Raw genomic sequence first — 23,197 nt, forward strand, 5'->3', positions numbered from 1 at the left:
TTAGAATGTTATTCGTTATTAGAATGTTATTAGACTGTTATTAGACTGTTATTAGAATGTTATTAGAATGTTATTCATTATTAGAATGTTATTAGTTATTAGAATGTTATTAGTTATTAGAATGTTATTCGTTATTAGACTGTTATTAGAATGTTATTAGAATGTTATTCGTTATTAATGTTATTAGAATGTTATTAGACTGTTATTAGAATGTTATTAGAATGTTATTCGTTATTAGAATGTTATTAGACTGTTATTAGAATGTTATTCATTATTAATGTTATTAGAATGTTATTAGACTGTTATTAGAATGTTATTAGAATGTTATTCGTTATTAGAATGTTATTAGACTGTTATTAGAATGTTTGTAGACTGTTATTAGAATTATTAGTTAATAGACTGTTATTATAATTTTATTAGAACATTATTAGAATGTTATTAGAATGTTATTAGAATGTTATTAGACTGTTATTAGAATGTTATTAGAATGTTATTAGACTGTTATTAGAATGTTATTAGAATGTTATTAGACTGTTATTAGTTATTAGAATGTTATTAGACTGTTATTAGACTGTTATTATATTTGTTATTACACCCCTATTAGATGGTTATTACACATGTTATTACACTCCTATTAGACTGTTATTACACATGTTATTACACCCCTATTAGACTGTTATTACACATGTTATTACACCCCTATTAGACTGTTATTATATTTGTTATTACACCCCTATTAGACTGTTATTACACATGTTATTACACCCCTATTAGACTGTTATTACACATGTTATTACACCCCTATTAGACTGTTATTACACATGTTATTACCCCTATTAGACTGTTATTACACATGTTATTACACCCCTATTAGACTGTTATTACCCCTAGTAGACTGTTATTGCACCCTATTAGACTGTTATTACACATGTTATTACACCCCTATTAGACTGTTATTACACATGTTATTACACCCCTATTAGACTGTTATTAGACTGTTATTACACATGTTATTACACCCCTATTAGACTGTTATTATATTTGTTATTACACCCCTATTAGACTGTTATTACACATGTTATTACACCCTATTAGACTGTTATTACACATGTTATTACACCCCTATTAGACTGTTATTACACATGTTATTACACCCTATTAGACTGTTATTACACCTCTATTAACCTGTTATAACACCCCTATTAGAATGTTATTAGACTGTTATTAGACAGTTATTACGCCCCTATTATACTGTTATTATACTGTTACTAGAATTTTATTAGAATGTTTTTAGTTATTAGACTGTTATTAGACTGTTATTAGTTATTAGAATGTTATTAGACTGTTATTAGACTGTTATTAGACTGTTATTATATTTGTTATTACACCCCTATTAGACTGTTATTATATTTGTTATTACACCCATATTAGACTGTTATTACACATGTTATTACACCCCTATTAGACTGTTATTATATATGTTATTACACCCCTATTAGACTGTTATTACACCCCTATTAGACTGTTATTACACCCTATTAGACTGTTATTACACATGTTATTACACCCCTATTAGACTGTTATTAGAATGTTTTTAGTTATTAGAATGTTATTAGAATACACCCTATTAGACTATTAGTTATTAGAATGTTATTAGTTATTAGAATGTTATTAGAATTGTATTAGTTATTAGAATGTTATTAGACTGTTATTAGACTGTTATTAGACTGTTATTAGAATGTTATTAGTTATTAGAATGTTATTAGAATGTTATTAGTTATTAGAATGTTATTAGAATGTCATTAGTTATTAGAATGTTATTAGAATGTTATTAGACTGTTATTAGTTATTAGACTGTTATTAGAATGTTATTAGTTATTAGAATGTTATTAGAATGTTATTAGAATGTTATTAGTTATTAGAATGTTATTAGAATGTTATTAGTTATTAGAATGTTATTAGTTATTAGAATGTTATTCGTTATTAGACTGTTATTAGAATGTTATTCGTTATTAGAATGTTATTAGACTGTTATTAGACTGTTATTAGAATGTTATTAGAATGTTATTCATTATTAGAATGTTATTAGTTATTAGAATGTTATTAGTTATTAGAATGTTACCGTTATTAGACTGTTATTAGAATGTTATTAGAATGTTATTCGTTATTAATGTTATTAGAATGTTATTAGACTGTTATTAGAATGTTATTAGAATGTTATTCGTTATTAGAATGTTATTAGACTGTTATTAGAATGTTATTCATTATTAATGTTATTAGAATGTTATTAGACTGTTATTAGAATGTTATTAGAATGTTATTCGTTATTAGAATGTTATTAGACTGTTATTAGAATGTTTGTAGACTGTTATTAGAATTATTAGTTAATAGACTGTTATTATAATTTTATTAGAACATTATTAGAATGTTATTAGAATGTTATTAGAATGTTATTAGACTGTTATTAGAATGTTATTAGAATGTTATTAGACTGTTATTAGAATGTTATTAGAATGTTATTAGACTGTTATTAGTTATTAGAATGTTATTAGACTGTTATTAGACTGTTATTATATTTGTTATTACACCCCTATTAGATGGTTATTACACTGTTATTACACCCCTATTAGACTGTTATTACACATGTTATTACACCCCTATTAGACTGTTATTACACATGTTATTACACCCCTATTAGACTGTTATTATATTTGTTATTACACCCCTATTAGACTGTTATTACACATGTTATTACACCCCTATTAGACTGTTATTACACATGTTATTACACCCCTATTAGACTGTTATTACACATGTTATTACACCCCTATTAGACTGTTATTACACATGTTATTACACTATTAGACTGTTATTACACCCTAGTAGACTGTTATTACACCCCTATTAGACTGTTATTACACATGTTATTACACCCCTATTAGACTGTTATTACACATGTTATTACACCCTATTAGACTGTTATTAGACTAGTAGACTGTTATTACACATGTTATTACACCCTATTAGACTGTTATTATATTTGTTATTACACTATTAGACTGTTATTACACATGTTATTACACCCCTATTAGACTGTTATTACACATGTTATTACACCCCTATTAGACTGTTATTACACCCCTAGTAGACTGTTATTACACATGTTATTACACCCCTAGTAGACTGTTATTACACCCCTATTAGACTGTTATTACACATGTTATTACACCCCTATTAGACTGTTATTATATTTGTTATTACACCCTATTAGACTGTTATTACACATGTTATTACACTCTATTAGACGGTTATTACACCCCTATTAGACTGTTATTACACATGTTATTACACCCCTATTAGACTGTTATTACACATGTTATTCCCTATTAGACTGTTATTACACATGTTATTACACCCTATTAGACTGTTATTACACCCTAGTAGACTGTTATTGCACCCTATTAGACTGTTATTACACATGTTATTACACCCCTATTAGACTGTTATTACACATGTTATTACACCCTATTAGACTGTTATTACACCCTAGTAGACTGTTATTACACATGTTATTACACCCCTATTAGACTGTTATTATATTTGTTATTACACCCCTATTAGACTGTTATTACATGTTATTACACCCCTATTAGACTGTTATTACACATGTTATTACCCCTATTAGACTGTTATTACACATGTTATTACACCCCTATTAGACTGTTATTACACCCTATTAGACTGTTATTACACCCTATTAGACTGTTATTACACATGTTATTACACCCCTATTAGACTGTTATTCATGTTATTACACCCCTATTAGACTGTTATTACACCCCTAGTAGACTGTTCTTCATGTTATTACACCCCTAGTAGACTGTTATTCCCTATTAGACTGTTATTACACATGTTATTACACCCCTATTAGACTGTTATTATATTTGTTATTACACCCTATTAGACTGTTATTACACCCTAGTAGACTGTTATTACACATGTTATTACTCTATTAGACTGTTATTACACCCCTAGTAGACTGTTGTGCACATGTTATTACACCCCTATTAGACTGTTATTACACATGTTATTACACCCCTATTAGACTGTTATTACACATGTTATTACACCCCTATTAGACTGTTATTATATATGTTATTACACCCCTATTAGACTGTTATTACACCCCTATTAGACTGTTATTACACATGTTATTACACCCCTATTAGACTGTTATTACACATGTTATTACACCCCTATTAGACTGTCATTACACATGTTATTACACCCCTATTAGACTGTTATTACACATGTTATTACACCCCTATTAGACTGTTATTACACCCCTAGTAGACTGTTATTACACCCCTATTAGACTGTTATTACACATGTTATTACACCCCTATTAGACTGTTATTACACCCCTATTAGACTGTTATTACACATGTTATTACACCCCTAGTAGACTGTTATTACACATGTTATTACACCCCTATTAGACTGTTATTACACCCCTATTAGACTGTTATTACACCCCTATTAGACTGTTATTGCACATGTTATTACACCCCTATTAGACTGTTATTATATATGTTATTACACCCCTATTAGACTGTTATTACACCCCTATTAGACTGTTATTACACCCCTATTAGACTGTTATTACACCCCTATTAGACTGTTATTGCACATGTTATTACACCCCTATTAGACTGTTATTACACCCCTATTAGACTGTTATTACACATGTTATTACATAATATAGTTACACAGACTTCAATTACTTTAAACAACACAACAAAGGAGAAAACGTTAAATAAACATAGCAATGTACTTTGGATTTGGAACATTCACCCAAGTCTGTCCTCTCTCTCTCTGTCCTCTCTGTCTGTCATCTCTGTCTGTCTCTCTCTGTCCTCTCTGTCTGTCTCTCTCTGTCTGTCTCTCTCTGTCATCTCTGTCTGTCCTCTCTCTCTCTGTCATCTCTGTCTGTCCTCTCTCTCTGTCCTCTCTGTCTGTCTCTCTCTGTCCTATCTGTCTGTCATCTCTGTCTGTCCTCTCTGTCTGTCTCTCTCTGTCATCTCTGTCTGTCCTCTCTCTCTCTGTCATCTCTGTCTGTCCTCTCTCTCTGTCCTCTCTGTCCTCTCTCTGTCATCTCCGTCTGTCTCTCTCTGTCATCTCTGTCTGTCTCTCTCTGTCATCTCTGTCTGTCTCTGTCTGTCCTCTCTGTCTCTGTCATCTCTGTCTGTCCTCTCTCTCTGTCATCTCTGTCTGTCCTCTCTCTCTCTGTCATCTCTGTCTGTCCTCTCTCTCTGTCCTCTCTGTCTGTCCCGTCCTCTCTGTCTGTCCTGTCCTCTCTGTCTGTCATTGTCTGTCCTCTCTGTCTGCACTCTCTGTTCTGCTCTCTTCCTCCCCTGTGTACCCAGGATGTGAAAGCCCAGCGCTCTGTCCCTCTGATTGGCTTCGAGGTCTCCCTTCCTGAGTCATGTGACCGCCTGGAACGCCGCTTTGCCTTCAAAATCAGCCAATCCCACCTTACGCTCTACTTCAGTGCTGATGGGGAGGAGCTACAGCGCCGCTGGATAGAGGTCCTATCACGCGCAGGGAGAGGGGAGGAGCTACAGGCTCACGGTTCAATTACAGAGGCCCTAGAGGAGGAAGGGGAGGAGACTGCAACCTCGGGAGAGAATACATGATTGATTTTGAGGCGTACAATCAATATTAGATCTGTTCTCGAAAGACACAAAACTACAAACTGTACAGAACATGAGCAGCACACGCACAGTTTAAAACTTACATACACACACAGGTAGACACACACAGGTACACACACGCACAGTTTAAAACTTACATACACACACAGGTAGACACACACAGGTACACACACACACAGGTACACACACACAGGTAGACACACACAGGTAGACACACGCACAGTTTAAAACTTACATACACACACAGGTAGACACACACAGGTACACACACACAGGTAGACACACACAGGTAGACACGCACAGACACACACAGGTACACACACACAGTTTAGACACACACAGGTACACACACGCACAGTTTAAAACTTACATACACACACAGGTAGACACACACAGGTACACACACACAGGTAGACACACACAGGTAGACACACACAGACACACACAGGTACACACACACAGGTAGACACACACAGGTAGACACACACAGGTACACACACACAGGTACACACACACACAGGTAGACACACACAGGTAGACACACACACAGGTAGACACACACAGGTACACACACACACAGGTAGACACACACAGGTAGACACACACAGGTACACACACACACACAGGTAGACACACACAGGTAGACACACACACAGGTAGACACACACAGGTACACACACACAGGTAGACACACACAGGTAGACACACACACAGGTAGACACACACAGGTACACACACACAGGTAGACACACACAGGTACACACACACACAGGTAGACACACACAGGTAGACACACACACAGGTAGACACACACAGGTACACACACACAGGTAGACACACACACAGGTAGACACACACAGGTACACACACAGGTAGACACACACAGGTAGACACACACATGTAGACACACACAGGTAGACACACACACAAACTCACACACACCTCTTTGTATTTAATGTCAGTGATCAGTCAGTTGCATGATAATATCTACAGGTCTGTTTCTCTCAGTCAGTGTATTGCTCATCAACTCGTCACAGTGAACCAGTGTTTGCAACAACATCAAAACAAACTGCCAAAAGTCAAAGAAAAGTGTTGCTCTCGAGGAGGACCCTTCAGAAAATATATCAGAAGAATGCAGTAAACAAAGATGTGTGTCACAGTGAATAGCTTCCCTCCAGTCAGACATTGACATTGTGTGTCACAGTGAATAGCTTCCCTCCAGTCAGACATTGACATTGTGTGTCACAGTGAATAGCTTCCCTCCAGTCAGACATTGACATTGTGTGTCACAGTGAATAGCTTCCCTCCAGTCAGACATTGACATTGCATGTCACAGTGAATAGATTCCCTTCAGTCAGACAGACATTTTACATGAATTCATTCTGAGCCACAGAACAGACTTCCTCCTCCTCACCATTTCTCTCTCTGCCAAATCCATGTTTAAGATATGATGTTTAGAGCATTGAGTTGTTTCTATGCTGTCTGAGTGTTCTATGGTTCTGAGTGTTCTAGGGTTCTGAGTGTTCTATGCTGTCTGAGTGTTCTGAGTGTTCTATGGTTCTGAGTGTTCTATGGTTCTGAGTGTTCTATGGTTCTGAGTGTTCTAGGGTTCTGAGTGTTCTAGGGTTCTGAGTGTTCTAGGGTTCTGTGTGTTCTATGGTTCTGAGTGTTCTAGGGTTCTGAGTGTTCTATGGTTCTGAGTGATCTAGGGTTTTGAGTGTTCTAGGGTTCTGAGTGTTCTATGGTTCTGAGTGATCTAGGGTTCTGAGTGTTCTAGGATTCTGAGTGTTCTATGGTTCTGAGTGTTCTAGGGTTCTGAGTGTTCTAGGGTTCTGAGTGTTCTAGGATTCTGAGTGTTCTATGGTTCTGAGTGATCTAGGGTTTGGAGTGTTCTATGGTTCTGAGTGTTCTATGGTTCTGAGTGATCTATGGTTCTGAGTGTTCTAGGGTTCTGAGTGTTCTATGGTTCTGAGTGTTCTATGGTTCTGAGTGTTCTATGGTTCTGAGTGATCTAGGGTTATATCATATCTGTTACTTTTCTTCCTGATGCACTGAGATGGTCCTGAAGGTCTGGACTGGACAGTGTTGGAATGTGATGATGGATGAGGGCTACCTGAGACAGACAGACACACTGACAGACATTGTCAGATAGACAGACAGACAGACAGATGTCCCCCTTGGCTGAAGAGAAGAGGGAACAAGATGCCTCCTCTCTCCCATCCACATCTGTGAAGCTAAATCCTTCCACATCTGCTGTGGGGGATGTGAAGCTATATCCTTCCACATCTGCTGTGGGGGATGTGAAGCTATATCCTTCCACATCTGTGAAGCTAAATCCTTCCACATCTGCTGTGGGGGATGTGAAGCTATATCCTTCCACATCTGTGAAGCTAAATCCTTCCACATCTGCTGTGTGGGGATGTGGGGGATGTGAAGCTAAATCCTTCCACATCTGCTGTGTGGGGATGTGGGGGATGTGAAGCTATATCCTTCCACATCTGCTGTGTGGGGATGTGGGGGATGTGAAGCTATATCCTTCCACATCTGTGAAGCTAAATCCTTCCACATCTGCTGTGGGGGATGTGAAGCTATATCCTTCCACATCTGCTGTGTGGGGATGTGGGGGATGTGAAGCTATATCCTTCCACATCTGCTGTGTGGGGATGTGGGGGATGTGAAGCTATATCCTTCCACATCTGCTGTGGGGGATGTGAAGCTATATCCTTCCACGTCTGCTGTGTGGGGATGTGGGGGATGTGAAGCTATATCCTTCCACGTCTGCTGTGTGGGGATGTGAAGCTATATCCTTCCACGTCTGCTGTGTGGGGATGTGGGGGATGTGAAGCTATATCCTTCCTTGTCTGCTGTGTGGGGATGTGGGGGATGTGAAGCTATATCCTTCCACATCTGCTGTGTGGGGATGTGGGGGATGTGAAGCTATATCCTTCCACATCTGCTGTGTGGGGATGTGGGGGATGTGAAGCTATATCCTTCCACATCTGCTGTGGGGGATGTGAAGCTATATCCTTCCACGTCTGCTGTGTGGGGATGTGGGGGATGTGAAGCTATATCCTTCCACATCTGCTGTGTGGGGATGTGGGGGATGTGAAGCTATATCCTTCCACATCTGCTGTGGGGGATGTGAAGCTATATCCTTCCACATCTGCTGTGGGGGATGTGAAGCTATATCCTTCCACATCTGCTGTGTGGGGATGTGGGGGATGTGAAGCTAAATCCTTCCACATCTGCTGTGGGGGTATGTGGGGGATGTGAAGCTATATCCTTCCACATCTGCTGTGTGGGTATGTGGGGGATGTGAAGCTATATCCTTCCTCATCTGCTGTGGGGGTATGTGGGGGATGTGAAGCTATATCCTTCCTCATCTGCTGTGTGGGTATGTGAAGCTATATCCTTCCACATCTGCTGTGGGGGATGTGAAGCTATATCCTTCCACATCTGCTGTGGGGGATGTGAAGCTATATCCTTCCACGTCTGCTGTGTGGGGATGTGGGGGATGTGAAGCTATATCCTTCCACATCTGCTGTGTGGGGATGTGGGGGATGTGAAGCTATATCCTTCCACATCTGCTGTGGGGGATGTGAAGCTATATCCTTCCACATCTGCTGTGGGGGATGTGAAGCTATATCCTTCCACATCTGCTGTGGGGGATGTGAAGCTATATCCTTCCACATCTGCTGTGTGGGGATGTGGGGGATGTGAAGCTAAATCCTTCCACATCTGCTGTGGGGGTATGTGGGGGATGTGAAGCTATATCCTTCCACATCTGCTGTGGGGGTATGTGGGGGATGTGAAGCTATATCCTTCCACGTCTGCTGTGTGGGGATGTGAAGCTATGTCCTTCCTCATCTGCTGTGGGGGGATGTGGGGGATGTGAAGCTATATCCTTCCACGTCTGCTGTGTGGGGATGTGGGGGATGTGAAGCTATATCCTTCCTTGTCTGCTGTGGGGGATGTGGGGGATGTGAAGCTATATCCTTCCACGTCTGCTGTGTGGGGATGTGAAGCTATATCCTTCCTCATCTGCTGTGTGGGGATGTGGGGGATGTGAAGCTATATCCTTCCACGTCTGCTGTGGGGGATGTGAAGCTATATCCTTCCTCCTCTCACGTCCTCTCTGTCTCATTTACATTTACATTTAAGTCATTTAGCAGACGCTCTTATCCAGTCTCCCGGGTCGGCTGTATAGATTTTAGAATATAATAGTGGGAACTGTCCCTTGTTATGGAAATCTGTTTGCTTAGTTTTCGTAGCTGGCTAGATGTTTTGTACGTAGACCTTGGAAAGAGGATGTTGTGTACGCAGGGTAACACTACTATACCACAGGTGTTTTTAAAGACTGTTTTGCGAAATATTTAAGATTCCGAATTTCTTGAGGTTTTTACACCAACTTAAAAGAGACGTTTCTGGCCCTTTTACACTTTACACTTAGGAATTGTGTTTTTAAGCTTAAAATAATACCTCCGAGCCCATGTAATCTCTCGAAACCAGAGCCCAATGAACCACTCTTTAACCGAAAGCATTCAAAGCAGATATTTAGAACTCTGTTCAAAAGGAAAGCTGAAAGCGTTTACAGATTCCCACGATAGAAATGTAAAGGAAAGCTGAAAGCGTTTACAGATTCCCACGATAGAAATGTAAAGGAAAGCTGAAAGCGTTTACAGATTCCCACGATAGAAATGTAAAGGAAAGCTGAAAGCATTTACAGATTCCCACGATAGAAATGTAAAGGAAAGCTGAAAGCGTTTACAGATTCCCACGATAGAAATGTAAAGGAAAGCTGAAAGTGTTTACAGATTCCCACGATAGAAATGTAAAGGAAAGCTGAAAGCGTTTACAGATTCCCACGATAGAAATGTAAAGGAAAGCTGAAAGCGTTTACAGATTCCCACGATAGAAATGTAAAGGAAAGCTGAAAGCGTTTACAGATTCCCACGATAGAAATGTAAAGGAAAGCTGAAAGCGTTTACAGATTCCCACATTAGAAACGTAAAGGGAAAGCTGAAGCGTTTTACAGATTCCCACGATAGAAATGTAAAGGAAAGCTGAAAGCGTTTACAGATTCCCACGATAGAAATGTAAAGGAAAGCTGAAAGCGTTTACAGATTCCCACATTAGAAACGTAAAGGGAAAGCTGAAGCGTTTTACAGATTCCCACGATAGAAATGTAAAGGAAAGCTGAAAGCGTTTACAGATTCCCACGATAGAAATGTAAAGGAAAGCTGAAAGCGTTTACAGATTCCCACGATAGAAATGTGAAGGAAAGCTGAAAGAGTTTACAGATTCCCACATTAGAAACGTAAAGGGAAAGCTGAAGCGTTTTACAGATTCCCACGATAGAAATGTAAAGGAAAGCTGAAAGCGTTTACAGATTCCCACATTAGAAACGTAAAGGGAAAGCTGAAGCGTTTTACAGATTCCCACGATAGAAATGTGAAGGAAAGCTGAAAGAGTTTACAGATTCCCACATTAGAAACGTAAAGGGAAAGCTGAAGCGTTTTACAGATTCCCACGATAGAAATGTGAAGGAAAGCTGAAAGAGTTTACAGATTCCCACATTAGAAACGTAAAGGGAAAGCTGAAGCGTTTTACAGATTCCCACGATAGAAATGTGAAGGAAAGCTGAAAGAGTTTACAGATTCCCACATTAGAAACGTAAAGGGAAAGCTGAAGCGTTTTACAGATTCCCACATTAGAAATGTAAAGGAAAGCTGAAGCGTTTTACAGATTCCCACATTAGAAACGTAAAGGGAAAGCTGAAGCGTTTTACAGATTCAAATTTGATCCGACATACGCAGTGTTTACCGTGAATGCAGTCTCTGCTGCATTACCTTTACATTTCAATCACGCTTTAAAAGCGGAACTTCCGCGATACAGATCGAATAGAACCCTTAGTGCCTGACAGTCTTTGTCGTTATCACTCTTTAAAATCGAATTCTTTTTAAAAAGCCCATCGGGTCCCGCTGGCTTGGCATGAGCTATATTAACGGCCTCTCTGCCACCTAGTGGGAAAAGATGGTATTACACACAGAGCCTCTGCAGAGAGCAGGGAATGAGATGCCACTTGTTTGGCTCTGGAGACAGGGTGAGGAGGATTACATAGACTGATGGAATAGATAGATTGTGCATAAGATAATTTTGCTTTCCGAACATGGCCATATAGCTGCAGTTATGTTAGAGATGGTTTATAATAATGCAATGATATATATATATATATTAGAGACGGTTTATAATAATGTCTTAGTGATGCCCTTTGAGAAAGTCTTCTCTGTCTCAGCTGATGGGTTTGGACATGGGCAGGGGTATGTGGTTGTGTTGTGATGAGTTTGTGTGTCTGAGAGAGCATGTCGTGTTGACTGGTTTACGAGAGAGAGAGAGAGAGACAGAGAGAGAGACAGAGACAGAGAGAGAGAGTCAGAGAGAGAGAGAGACAGAGACAGAGAGAGAGAGAGAGAGAGTCAGAGAGAGAGGGAGACAGAGACAGAGAGAGAGAGAGAGAGTGTGTTTTTGTATCATTCTAACCAGTGATTTCTCTGACTTTATGAGATTGTTTTGATAGTTATACAGAGGACAGAATGAGGATATATATGAACCATAAAACGTGGAATGTTAGCTGTTTTGATAAATCAGGATTGTGTTTGTGTGTGTTCAATTGAAAGGAGTTCATGAAAAATGAAACATTTTAAAATACATTTGTACTGTAAATATAATTTCTTCTCCTCCCTGCCCAGTTTTGTGGGTGAGGTGTAGGTCTATAGATGTTATTTCAGTTCTAGATTGGACTTTTAAGTTATCGTCGTTGAACTTGGCCCCCCTTTTGGTAATCCCTGGACTTCACCATGACCACTGCAGTACTTGTCTCCCATCTGAAGAGGATGATGTTGTGATGATGTCACAACAGAAGAGAATCGATCCTATAGGCTGATGTCACAACAGAAGGGAATCGATCCTATAGCCTGATGTCACAACAGAAGAGAATCGATCCTATAGACTGATGTCACAACAGAAGAGAATCGATCCTATAGGCTGATGTCACAACAGAAGGGAATCGATCCTATAGCCTGATGTCACAACAGAAGAGAATCGATCCTATAGCCTGATGTCACAACAGAAGGGAATCGATCCTATAGACTGATGTCACAACAGAAGAGAATCGATCCTATAGACTGATGTCACAACAGAAGAGAATCGATCCTATAGCCTGATGTCACAACAGAAGAGAATCGATCCTATAGCCTGATGTCACAACAGAAGAGAATCGATCCTATAGCCTGATGTCACAACAGAAGGGAATCGATCCTATAGCCTGATGTCACAACAGAAGGGAATCGATCCTATAGCCTGATGTCACAACAGAAGAGAATCGATCCTATAGACTGATGTCACAACAGAAGAGAATCGATCCTATAGTCTGATGTCACAACAGAAGAGAATCGATCCTATAGCCTGATGTCACAACAGAAGGGAATCGATCCTATAGCCTGATGTCACAACAGAAGAGAATCGATCCTATAGACTGATGTCACAACAGAAGAGAATCGATCCTATAGTCTGATGTCACAACAGAAGAGAATCGATCCTATAGCCTGATGTCACAGCAGAAGGGAATCGATCCTATAGCCTGATGTCACAACAGAAGATAATCGATCCTATAGCCTGATGTCACAACAGAAGAGAATCGATCCTATAGCCTGATGTCACAACAGAAGAGAATCGATCCTATAGCCTGATGTCACATCAGAAGAGAATTGATCCTATAGCCTGATGTCACAACAGAAGAGAATCGATCCTATAGCCTGATGTCACAACAGAAGAGAATCGATCCTATAGCCTGATGTCACAACAGAAGAGAATCGATCCTATAGACTGATGTCACAACAGAAGAGAATCGATCCTATAGCCTGATGTCACAACAGAAGGGAATCGATCCTATAGCCTGGCGCCAGATCTATTTGTGCTGTATACAGCCACATCCATGACAAGGTCCATATGAGTTGGCAAGACAGCACCAACAGATCTGGGACCAGGCTAAACTGACTCAATGTCTTTGTTTTTCATCTCAGTCCCAAACTAGTAACCAACGGATGGATGAATGAATTCAAAATGATTGTTTTCTTCTTCGTTGTTGTCTGGAAGAAACATTCAGCGGAATAGCTTGACTATCGTACAGTAACGCCAGACCAGACCAGATGTGATCTGTTTGTGCTGTCTTGACCAACTCTGTGGCAATGACCATAGGAACTGGTAAGATAGCGCATAGTTACATTGTAGCACGTTTATTGATCTGCACTATTGAGTGTTAATGAGTGTCTGCTCTCGATACAGTACATCCATCCACAGACAACAGGACCGTGACTCTCTGCACCAATGAATGGACAAAGCCATTGATCGCGTGACACAATTAATTCCTATGTGAAGACTCGATAGCGCATTGAAGCCAAATTAATTTGGGTAAGATGGCGTCTCATGGAGACATGACATGCAGCCGTTTGAGCTGCTCCAGAATGTGACGTTGCAGGCTAGCTCAGTGCTGCCCCTTGTAGGCCGACCGCGGTACTGCAGACTGTCATTAGCATCAGCTAATCCTTGTCCTCCGATAGAAAAAAATATCGGTTCGAGGACATATATCTGGTGTTTCAGAAGCAATTATTGGCAGCATGACTGTCTTCGAAAATGTTTTTTTTAATTACACGAAGATCAAAAAATGTCAAATTCACTATAATGGAGGATCCTGTTTTTACAAACAATGCCTGCAGTACCGCAGCCTGCCTCGAACTCCTGTGGCTTTAATGAGAGTGGGAAGTCGTTCTCATCCAATGCCTGCAGTACCGCAGCCTGCCTCGAACTCCTGTGGCTTTAATGAGAGTGGGAAGTCGTTCTCATCCAATGCCTGCAGTACCGCAGCCTGCCTCGAACTCCTGTGGCTTTAATGAGAGTGGGAAGTCGTTCTCATCCAATGCCTGCAGTACCGCAGCCTGCCTCGAACTCCTGTGGCTTTAATGAGAGTGGGAAGTCGTTCTCATCCAATGCCTGCAGTACCGCAGCCTGCCTCGAACTCCTGTGGCTTTAATGAGAGTGGGAAGTCGTTCTCATCCAATGCCTGCAGTACCGCAGCCTGCCTCGAACTCCTGTGGCTTTAATGAGAGTGGGAAGTCGTTCTCATCCAATGCCTGCAGTACCGCAGCCTGCCTCGAACTCCTGTGGCTTTAATGAGAGTGGGAAGTCGTTCTCATCCAATGCCTGCAGTACCGCAGCCTGCCTCGAACTCCTGTGGCTTTAATGAGAGTGGGAAGTCGTTCTCATCCAATGCCTGCAGTACCGCAGCCTGCCTCGAACTCCTGTGGCTTTAATGAGAGTGGGAAGTCGTTCTCATCCAATGCCTGCAGTACCGCAGCCTGCCTCGAACTTCTGTGGCTTTAATGAGAGTGGGAAGTCGTTCTCATCCAATGGCTGCCATGTTTTTGGATGACGTGAGTGATGTCATCACTTTACCATGGTTACCATTACAACATGCCTTACAGTACTCAGTCTGATAACTACTCAAGAGAGTGTCTTTACCATAACAGGACAGTATGAAGGAAGAAACTATTTCTCCAATAGAAATCCTCGATAATGTTTGTAGGCGATGTCATGGCAACGTTGGCTCGCTAACCTCATGTGTAGAAACACGTCATCAGGTCTAACTGATGTCCTGAACTGCCCATGTGCAGAACACGTCATCAGGTCTAACGGTTGTCCTGAACTGCCCATGTGCAGAACACGTAATCAGGTCTAACTGATGTCCTGAACTGCCCATGTGTAGAACACGTCATCAGGTCTAACTGATGTCCTGAACTGCCCATGTGCAGAACACGTCATCAGGTCTAACGGTTGTCCTGAACTGCCTATGTGCAGAACACGTAATCAGGTCTAACTGATGTCCTGAACTGCCCATTTGCAGAACACGTCATCAGGTCTAACTGATGTCCTGAACTGCTCATGTGTAGAAACACGTCATCAGGTCTAACTGATGTCCTGAACTGCCCATGTGCAGAACATGTCATCAGGTCTAACTGATGTCCTGAACTGCCCATGTGCAGAACACATCATCAGGTCTAACTGATGTCCTGAACTGCCCATGTGTAGAACACGTCATCAGGTCTAACTGATGTCCTGAACTGCCCATGTGCAGAACACGTCATCAGGTCTAACGGTTGTCCTGAACTGCCCATGTGCAGAACACGTCATCAGGTCTAACTGATGTCCTGAACTGCCCATGTGCAGAACACGTCATCAGGTCTAACTGATGTCCTGAACTGCCCATGTGCAGAACACGTCATCAGGTCTAACTGATGTCCTGAACTGCCCATGTGCAGAACACATCATCAGGTCTAACTGATGTCCTGAACTGCCCATGTGCAGAACACGTCATCAGGTCTAATGGTTGTCATGTGCAGGCTGTCATCAGGTCTAATGGTTGTCATGTGCAGAACACGTCATCAGGTCTAATGGTTGTCATGTGCAGGCTGTCATCAGGTCTAATGGTTGTCATGTGCAGGCTGTCATCAGGTCTAATGGTTGTCATGTGCAGGCTGTCATCAGGTCTAATGGTTGTCATGTGCAGGCTGTCATCAGGTCTAATGGTTGTCATGTGCAGGCTGTCATCAGGTCTAATGGTTGTCATGTGCAGGCTGTCATCAGGTCTAATGGTTGTCATGTGCAGGCTGTCAAATCAAAGGCAATCCTTCCATGTAAAGTCGTTTTTTGTGACCAATTGTTAATTTGTTTTGACATTTTTTTATTAGGGGGTTTACAGGTACATTATCCATTTCATATACGTTTATAAACCCTGTACTCAAGAGAAGACAACTATGTAAGAAATACATAGAGAGTTTAAATATAAATAATACAATCAGTATAAACAGGAAAATAAAACAAAAAAGAACGTTGTCCACCACCCCCAACCCCCTCCAGCCAACCCCCTCCAGCCAACCCCCTCCAGCCAACCACTTCCAGCCAACCCCCTCCAGCCAACCCCTTCCAGCCAACCCCCTCCAGCCAACCACTTCCAGCCAACCCCCTCCAGCCAACCACTTCCAGCCAACCACTTCCAGCCAACCCCCTCCAGCCAACCACTTCCAGCCAACCCCCTCCAGCCAACCACTTCCCGCCAACCCCTTCCAGCCAACCACTTCCAGCCAACCACTTCCAGCCAACTCCCCCTCCAGCCAACCACTTCCAGCCAACCACTTCCAGCCAACCCCTCCAGCCAACCACTTCCAGCCAACCACTTCCAGCCAACCCCCTCCAGCCAACCAACCCCTCCAGCCAAAACCACTTCCAGCCAACCACCCCAACCCCTCCAGCCAACCCCTCCCAACCCCCCAGCCAACCACTCCCAACCCCCAGCCCATGCCAACCCCCTCCAGCCAACCACTTCCAGCCCAACTCCCAACCTCCAGCCAATGTCCACCCAACCCCAGCAACAACCCAACCCCTCCAGCCAAATGTCCCCAACTCCCAACCTCCCCCATTCCCCCAACCCCTCCAGCCAACATTCAACCCCCCCAACCCCTCCAGCCAACCCCAACCCCTCCAGCCAAAATGTCTCCACTCCCAACCTCCCATTCATGCCAAATGTCTCCCCTCCCCCCCAACCCCCTCCAGCCAACCCCTCCAGCCAAATGTCTCTACTCCCAACCTCCCATTCTCTACCCCAACCCCCAACATGTCTCTACTCCCAACCCTCCAGCCCAGCCAACCTGTGTCTCACTCCCAACCCCTCCAGCCAACTCCCCAACCCCCCCCCTCCCCCAACCCCATCCCCCAACAACCCCTCCAGCCAACATGTACTCCCAACTCCCAACCCCCAACAACCCTCCAGCCAACATGTCTCTACTCCTCCCAACCCCTCCAGCCAACATGTCTCTACTCCCAACCCCCAGCCAACATGTCTCTACTCCCCCTCCCCCAGCCAACATGTCTCTCCCAACTCCCAACCCCTCCAGCCAACATGTCTCTACTCCCAACCCCTCTAGCCAACATGTCTCTCCCAACCCCCCAACCCCTCCAGCCAACATGTCTCTACTCCCTACCCCCAACCCCTCCAGCCAACATGTCTCTACTCCCAACCCCCCAGCCAACATGTCTCTACCCCCAACAACCTCCAGCCAACATGTCTCCCCAGCCAACATGTCTCTACTCCCAACCCCCAACCCTCCAGCCAACATGTCTCTACTCCTAAACCCCCAACCCCTCCAGCCAACATGTCTCTACTCCCAACCCCCCCCAACAACCCTCCAGCCAACATGTCTCTACTCCCAACCCCATGTCTCTACTCCCAACAACCCTCCAGCCAACATGTCTCTCCCAACCCCCAACCCCTCCAGCCAAATGTCCCCCCAACAACCCTCCAGCCAACATGTCTCTACTCCCAACCCCCCAACAACCCTCCAGCCAACAACCCTCCAGCCAACATGTCTCCCCCAACTCCCCAAACCCCTCCAGCCAACATGTCTCTACTCCCAACCCCCTCCAGCCAACATGTCTCTACTCCCAACCCCCAACCCCCTCCAGCCAACATGTCTCTACTCCCAACCCCCAACCCCTCCAGCCAACAACTCCCAACCCCCAACCCTCCAGCCAACATGTCCCTCTACTCCCCAACATGTCTCCCCCAACAACCCCCAGCCAACATGTCTCTACTCCCAACCCCCAACCCCCAACAACCCTCCAGCCAACATGTCTCTACTCCCAACCCCCAACCCCTCCAGCCAACATGTCTCTACTCCCAACCCCCAACCCCCTCCAGCCAACATGTCCCAACCCCCAACCCCCTCATGTCCTACTCCCCCCCAACCCCCTCCAGCCAACATGTCTCTACTCCCAACCCCCCCTCCAGCCAACAACTCCCAACCCTCCAGCCAACATGTCCCAACCCCTCAACTCCAGCCAACATGTCTACCCCCCCCCCCCCAGCCAACATGTCTCTACTCCCAACCCCCCCAGCCAACATGTCTCTACTCCAGCCAACTCTACTCCCCAATGTCTCACTCCCCCCCAATGTCTACCCCAACCCCCCCCAACCCCTCCAGCCAACCTGTCTCTCCCAACCCCCAACCCCCTCCCCAATGTCCCCCCCAACAACCCTCCAGCCAACATGTCTCCTACCCCCTCCCCAACACCCCCAACCCCCAACCCTCCAGCCAACATGTCTCTACTCCCAACCCCCCTCCAGCCAACATGTCTCTACTCCCCAACCCCTCCAGCCAACATGTCTCTACTCCCAACCCTCTAGCCAACCTGTCTCTACTCCCAACCCCCAACACCCTCCAGCCAACATGTCTCTACTCCCAACCCCCCAACAACCTCCCAACAACCCCTCCAGCCAACATGTCTCTACTCCCAACCCCTCCCAACCTGTCTCTACCCCCAACAACCCTCCAGCCAACATGTCTCTACTCCCAACCCCCAACCTCCAGCCAACATGTCTCTACTCCCAACCCCCCCCAACCCCCTCCAGCCAACATGTCTCTCTCCCAACCCCCTCCAGCCCCCCAACCCCCCCTCCAGCCAACATGTCTCTACTCCCAGCCCCCTCCCAACCCCCAACCCCCCCAACCCCTCCAGCCAACATGTCTCTACTCCCAACCCCCCAACAACCCTCCAGCCAACATGTCCAACCCTCCAGCCAACATGTCTCTACTCCAACCCCCCCCTCCAGCCAACATGTCAACAACCCCCAGCCAACTCCCTACCCCCAGCCAACATGTCTCTACTCCCAACCCCCAACCCCTCCAGCCAACATGTCTCTACTCCCAACCCCCCAACCCCTCCAGCCAACATGTCTCTACTCCCAACCCCCCAACCCCCTCCAGCCAACATGTCTCCACTCCCTACCCCCCAACCCCTCCAGCCAACATGTCTCTACTCCCAACCCCCAACCCCTCCAGCCAACATGTCTCTACTCCCAACCCCCAAACCCTCCAGCCAACATGTCTCTACTCCCAACCCCCAACCCTCCAGCCAACATGTCTCTACTCCCAACCCCCAACCCCCTCCAGCCAACATGTCTCTACTCCCAACCCCCCCAACCCCCTCCAGCCAACATGTACTCCCAACCCCTCCAGCCCACCCCCTACCCCCCAGCCAACATGTCTCTACAACCCCCCAACCCTCCAGCCAACATGTCTCTACTCCCAACCCCCCCAACCCCCCAACCCTCCAGCCAACATGTCTCTACTCCCAACCCCTCCAGCCAACATGTCTCTACTCCCAACCCCCAACCCCTCCAGCCAACATGTCTCTACTCCCAACCCCCAACCCCTCCAGCCAACATGTCTCTACTCCCAACCCCCCCCAACCCCCTCCAGCCAACATGTCTCAACCCCCAACCCCCTCCAGCCAACCCTACCTCCCAACCCCCAACCCCCTCCAACCAACATGTCTCTCCCAACCCCCAACCCCTCCCAACCCCCCCCCCAACCCCTCCAGCCAACATGTCTCTACTCCCAACCCCCAACCCCTCCAGCCAACATGTCTCTACTCCCAACCCCCAACCCCTCCAGCCAACATGTCTCTACTCCCAATGTCTCCCCCAACCCCCCTCCAGCCAACATGTCTCTCCCAACTCCCACCTCCACCCCCAACCCCTCCAGCCAACATGTCTCCACTCCCTACCCCAACCCCCCCTCCAGCCAACATGTCTCTACTCCAGCCCAACCCCCCAACCCCCTCCAGCCAACATGTCTCCAACCCCCAACTCCCCAACCCCCAACCCCTCCAGCCAACATGTCTCTCCCAACCCCCAACCCCTCCCCAACCCCCAACCCCCTCCAGCCAACATGTCTCTACTCCCAACCCCCCAACCCCCTCCAGCCAACATGTCTCCCACCCCCCTCCAGCCAACATGTCTCTACTCCCCCCCAAGCCAACATGTCTCTACTCCCAACCCCCCCCTCCAGCCAACATGTCTCAACCCCCCAACCCCTCCAGCCCAACCCCCAACCCCTCCAGCCAACATGTCTCTACTCCCAATGTCTCCCCCAACCCCCCCCTCCAGCCAACATGTCTCTACTCCCAACCCCCTCCAGCCAACATGTCTCCACTACCCCCTCAGCCCCCTACTCCCCTCCAGCCAACATGTCTCTACTCCCAACCCCCCTCCAGCCAACATGTCTCTACTCCCAACCCCCAACCCCCTCCAGCCAACATGTCTCTACTCCCAACCCCCAACCCCCTCCAGCCAACATGTCTCTACCCCCACCCCCTCCAGCCAACATGTCTCTACTCCCAACAACCCCTCCAGCCAACCTGTCTACCCCAACCCCCAACCTCCAGCCAACATGTCTCTCCCAACCCCCCAACAACCCTCCAGCCAACATGTCTCTACTCCCAACCCCCCAACAACCCTCCAGCCAACATGTCTCTACTCCCCAACCCTCCCCAACCCCTCCAGCCAACATGTCTCTACTCCCAACCCTCCAGCCAACATGTCTCTCCCAACCCCCTCCCAATGTCCCTCCCAACCCCCTCTAGCCAACCTGTCTCTACTCCCAACCCCCCAACAACCCTCCAGCCAACATGTCTCTACTCCCAACCCCCCCCCAACAACCCCCCAGCCAACATGTCTCTACTCCCAACCCCTCCAGCCAACAACTCCCAACCCTCCAGCCAACATGTCTCTACTCCCAACCCTCCAGCCAACATGTCTCTCCCAACCCCCCAACAACCCTCCAGCCAACATGTCTCTACTCCCAACCCCCAACCCCCTCCAGCCAACATGTCTCCCAACCCTCCAGCCAACATGTCTCTACCCCCAACCCCCCCTCCAGCCAACATGTCTCTACTCCCAACCCCCAACCCCTCCAGCCAACATGTCTCTACTCCCAACCCCCCCAACAACCCTCCAGCCAACATGTCTACTCCCAACCCCTACCCCCCAGCCAACATGTCTCTACTCCCTACCCCCCCCCCAGCCAACATGTCTCTACTCCCAACCCCCCAACCCCCTCCAGCCAACATGTCTCTACTCCCAACCCCCCAACAACCCTCCAGCCAACATGTCTCTACTCCCAACCCCCCCAACCCCTCCAGCCAACATGTCTCTACTCCAACCCCTCCCAGCCAACACCCCCAACCCCCTCCAGCCAACATGTCTCTACTCCCAACCCCCAACCCCCTCCAGCCAACATGTCTCTACTCCCAACCCCCAACCCTCCAGCCAACATGTCTCTACTCCCCAACCCCCCCAACCCCCTCCAGCCAACATGTCTCTACCCCTCCCAACCCCCAACCCCCTCCAGCCAACATGTCTCTACTCCCAACCCCCCAACCCTCCCCAACAACCCCCCCCCAACAACCCCTCCAGCCAACATGTCTCCACAACATGTCCCTCCCAACCCCAAACCCTCCAGCCAACATGTCTCTACTCCCAACCCCTCCAGCCAACATGTCTCTACTCCCAACCCCCAACCCCCCTCCAGCCAACATGTCTCTACTCCCCCCCCTCCAGCCAACATGTCTCTACTCCCAACCCCCCAACCCCCAACCCCCCCCCTCCAGCCAACATGTCTCTACTCCCAACCCCCAACCCCCCCTCCAGCCAACATGTCTCTACTCCCAACCCCCACCCTCAGCCAACATGTCTCTACCCCAACCCCTCCAGCCAACATGTCTCTACTCCAAGCCCCCCTCCAGCCAACATGTCTCTACTCCCAACCCCCAACCCCCTCCAGCCAACATGTCTCCAGCCAACATGTCTCCCTACCCCCAACCCCTCCAACCAACATGTCTCTACTCCCAACCCCAACCCTCCAGCCAACAACCCCCTCCAGCCAACATGTCTCTACTCCCAACCCCCAACTCCCCCCTCCAGCCAACATGTCTCTCCCAACCCCCAACCCCTCCCCAAATGTCTCCCCCAACCCCCTCCAGCCAACATGTCTCTACTCCCAACCCCCCAACCCCCTCCAGCCAACATGTCTCTACTCCCAACCCCCAACCCCTCCAGCCAACATGTCTCCACCCCCTAACCCCCCCAACCCCTCCAGCCAACATGTCTCTACTCCCAACCCCCAACCCCTCCAGCCAACATGTCTCTACTCCCAACCCCCAACCCCTCCAGCCAACATGTCTCCCCCAACTCCAGCCAAATGTCTCTACCCCAACCCCCCCCTCCAGACAACATGTCTCTACTCCCAACCTCCCAACCCCCCCCTCCAGCCAACATGTCTCCACCCCTACCATGTCCTACCCAGCCAACATGTCTCTACTCCCAACCCCTCCAGCCAACATGTCTCTACTCCCAACCCCCAACCCCTCCAGCCAACATGTCTCTAACCCCCTCCCCAAACCCCCAACCCCCTCCAGCCAACATGTCTCTACTCCCAACCCCCAACCCCTCCAGCCAACATGTCTCTACTCCCACCCTCCAGCCCTACTCCCCCCCAACCCCTCCAGCCAACATGTCTCTACCCCCCAACCCC

At 46.2% G+C, this 23,197-nt stretch overlaps 1 protein-coding gene across 1 annotated transcript in view; it reads left to right on the forward strand.

Moving 5' to 3' along the window:
• Positions 1-5,974, forward strand: part of fgd1 (FYVE, RhoGEF and PH domain containing 1) — a 37,546-nt gene extending 31,572 nt beyond the window's left edge. The window contains exon 11 of the mRNA XM_065020994.1: positions 5,427-5,974. Within this exon, the coding sequence (XP_064877066.1) occupies positions 5,427-5,696 (270 nt within the window). The 3' untranslated portion in view covers positions 5,697-5,974. The remainder of the gene's footprint in view (positions 1-5,426) is intronic.
• Positions 5,975-23,197: the final 17,223 nt, after the last annotated feature.

This window comes from Oncorhynchus nerka, linkage group LG7 (assembly GCF_034236695.1).
Source record: "Oncorhynchus nerka isolate Pitt River linkage group LG7, Oner_Uvic_2.0, whole genome shotgun sequence".
Classification (NCBI taxonomy): domain Eukaryota; kingdom Metazoa; phylum Chordata; class Actinopteri; order Salmoniformes; family Salmonidae; genus Oncorhynchus; species Oncorhynchus nerka.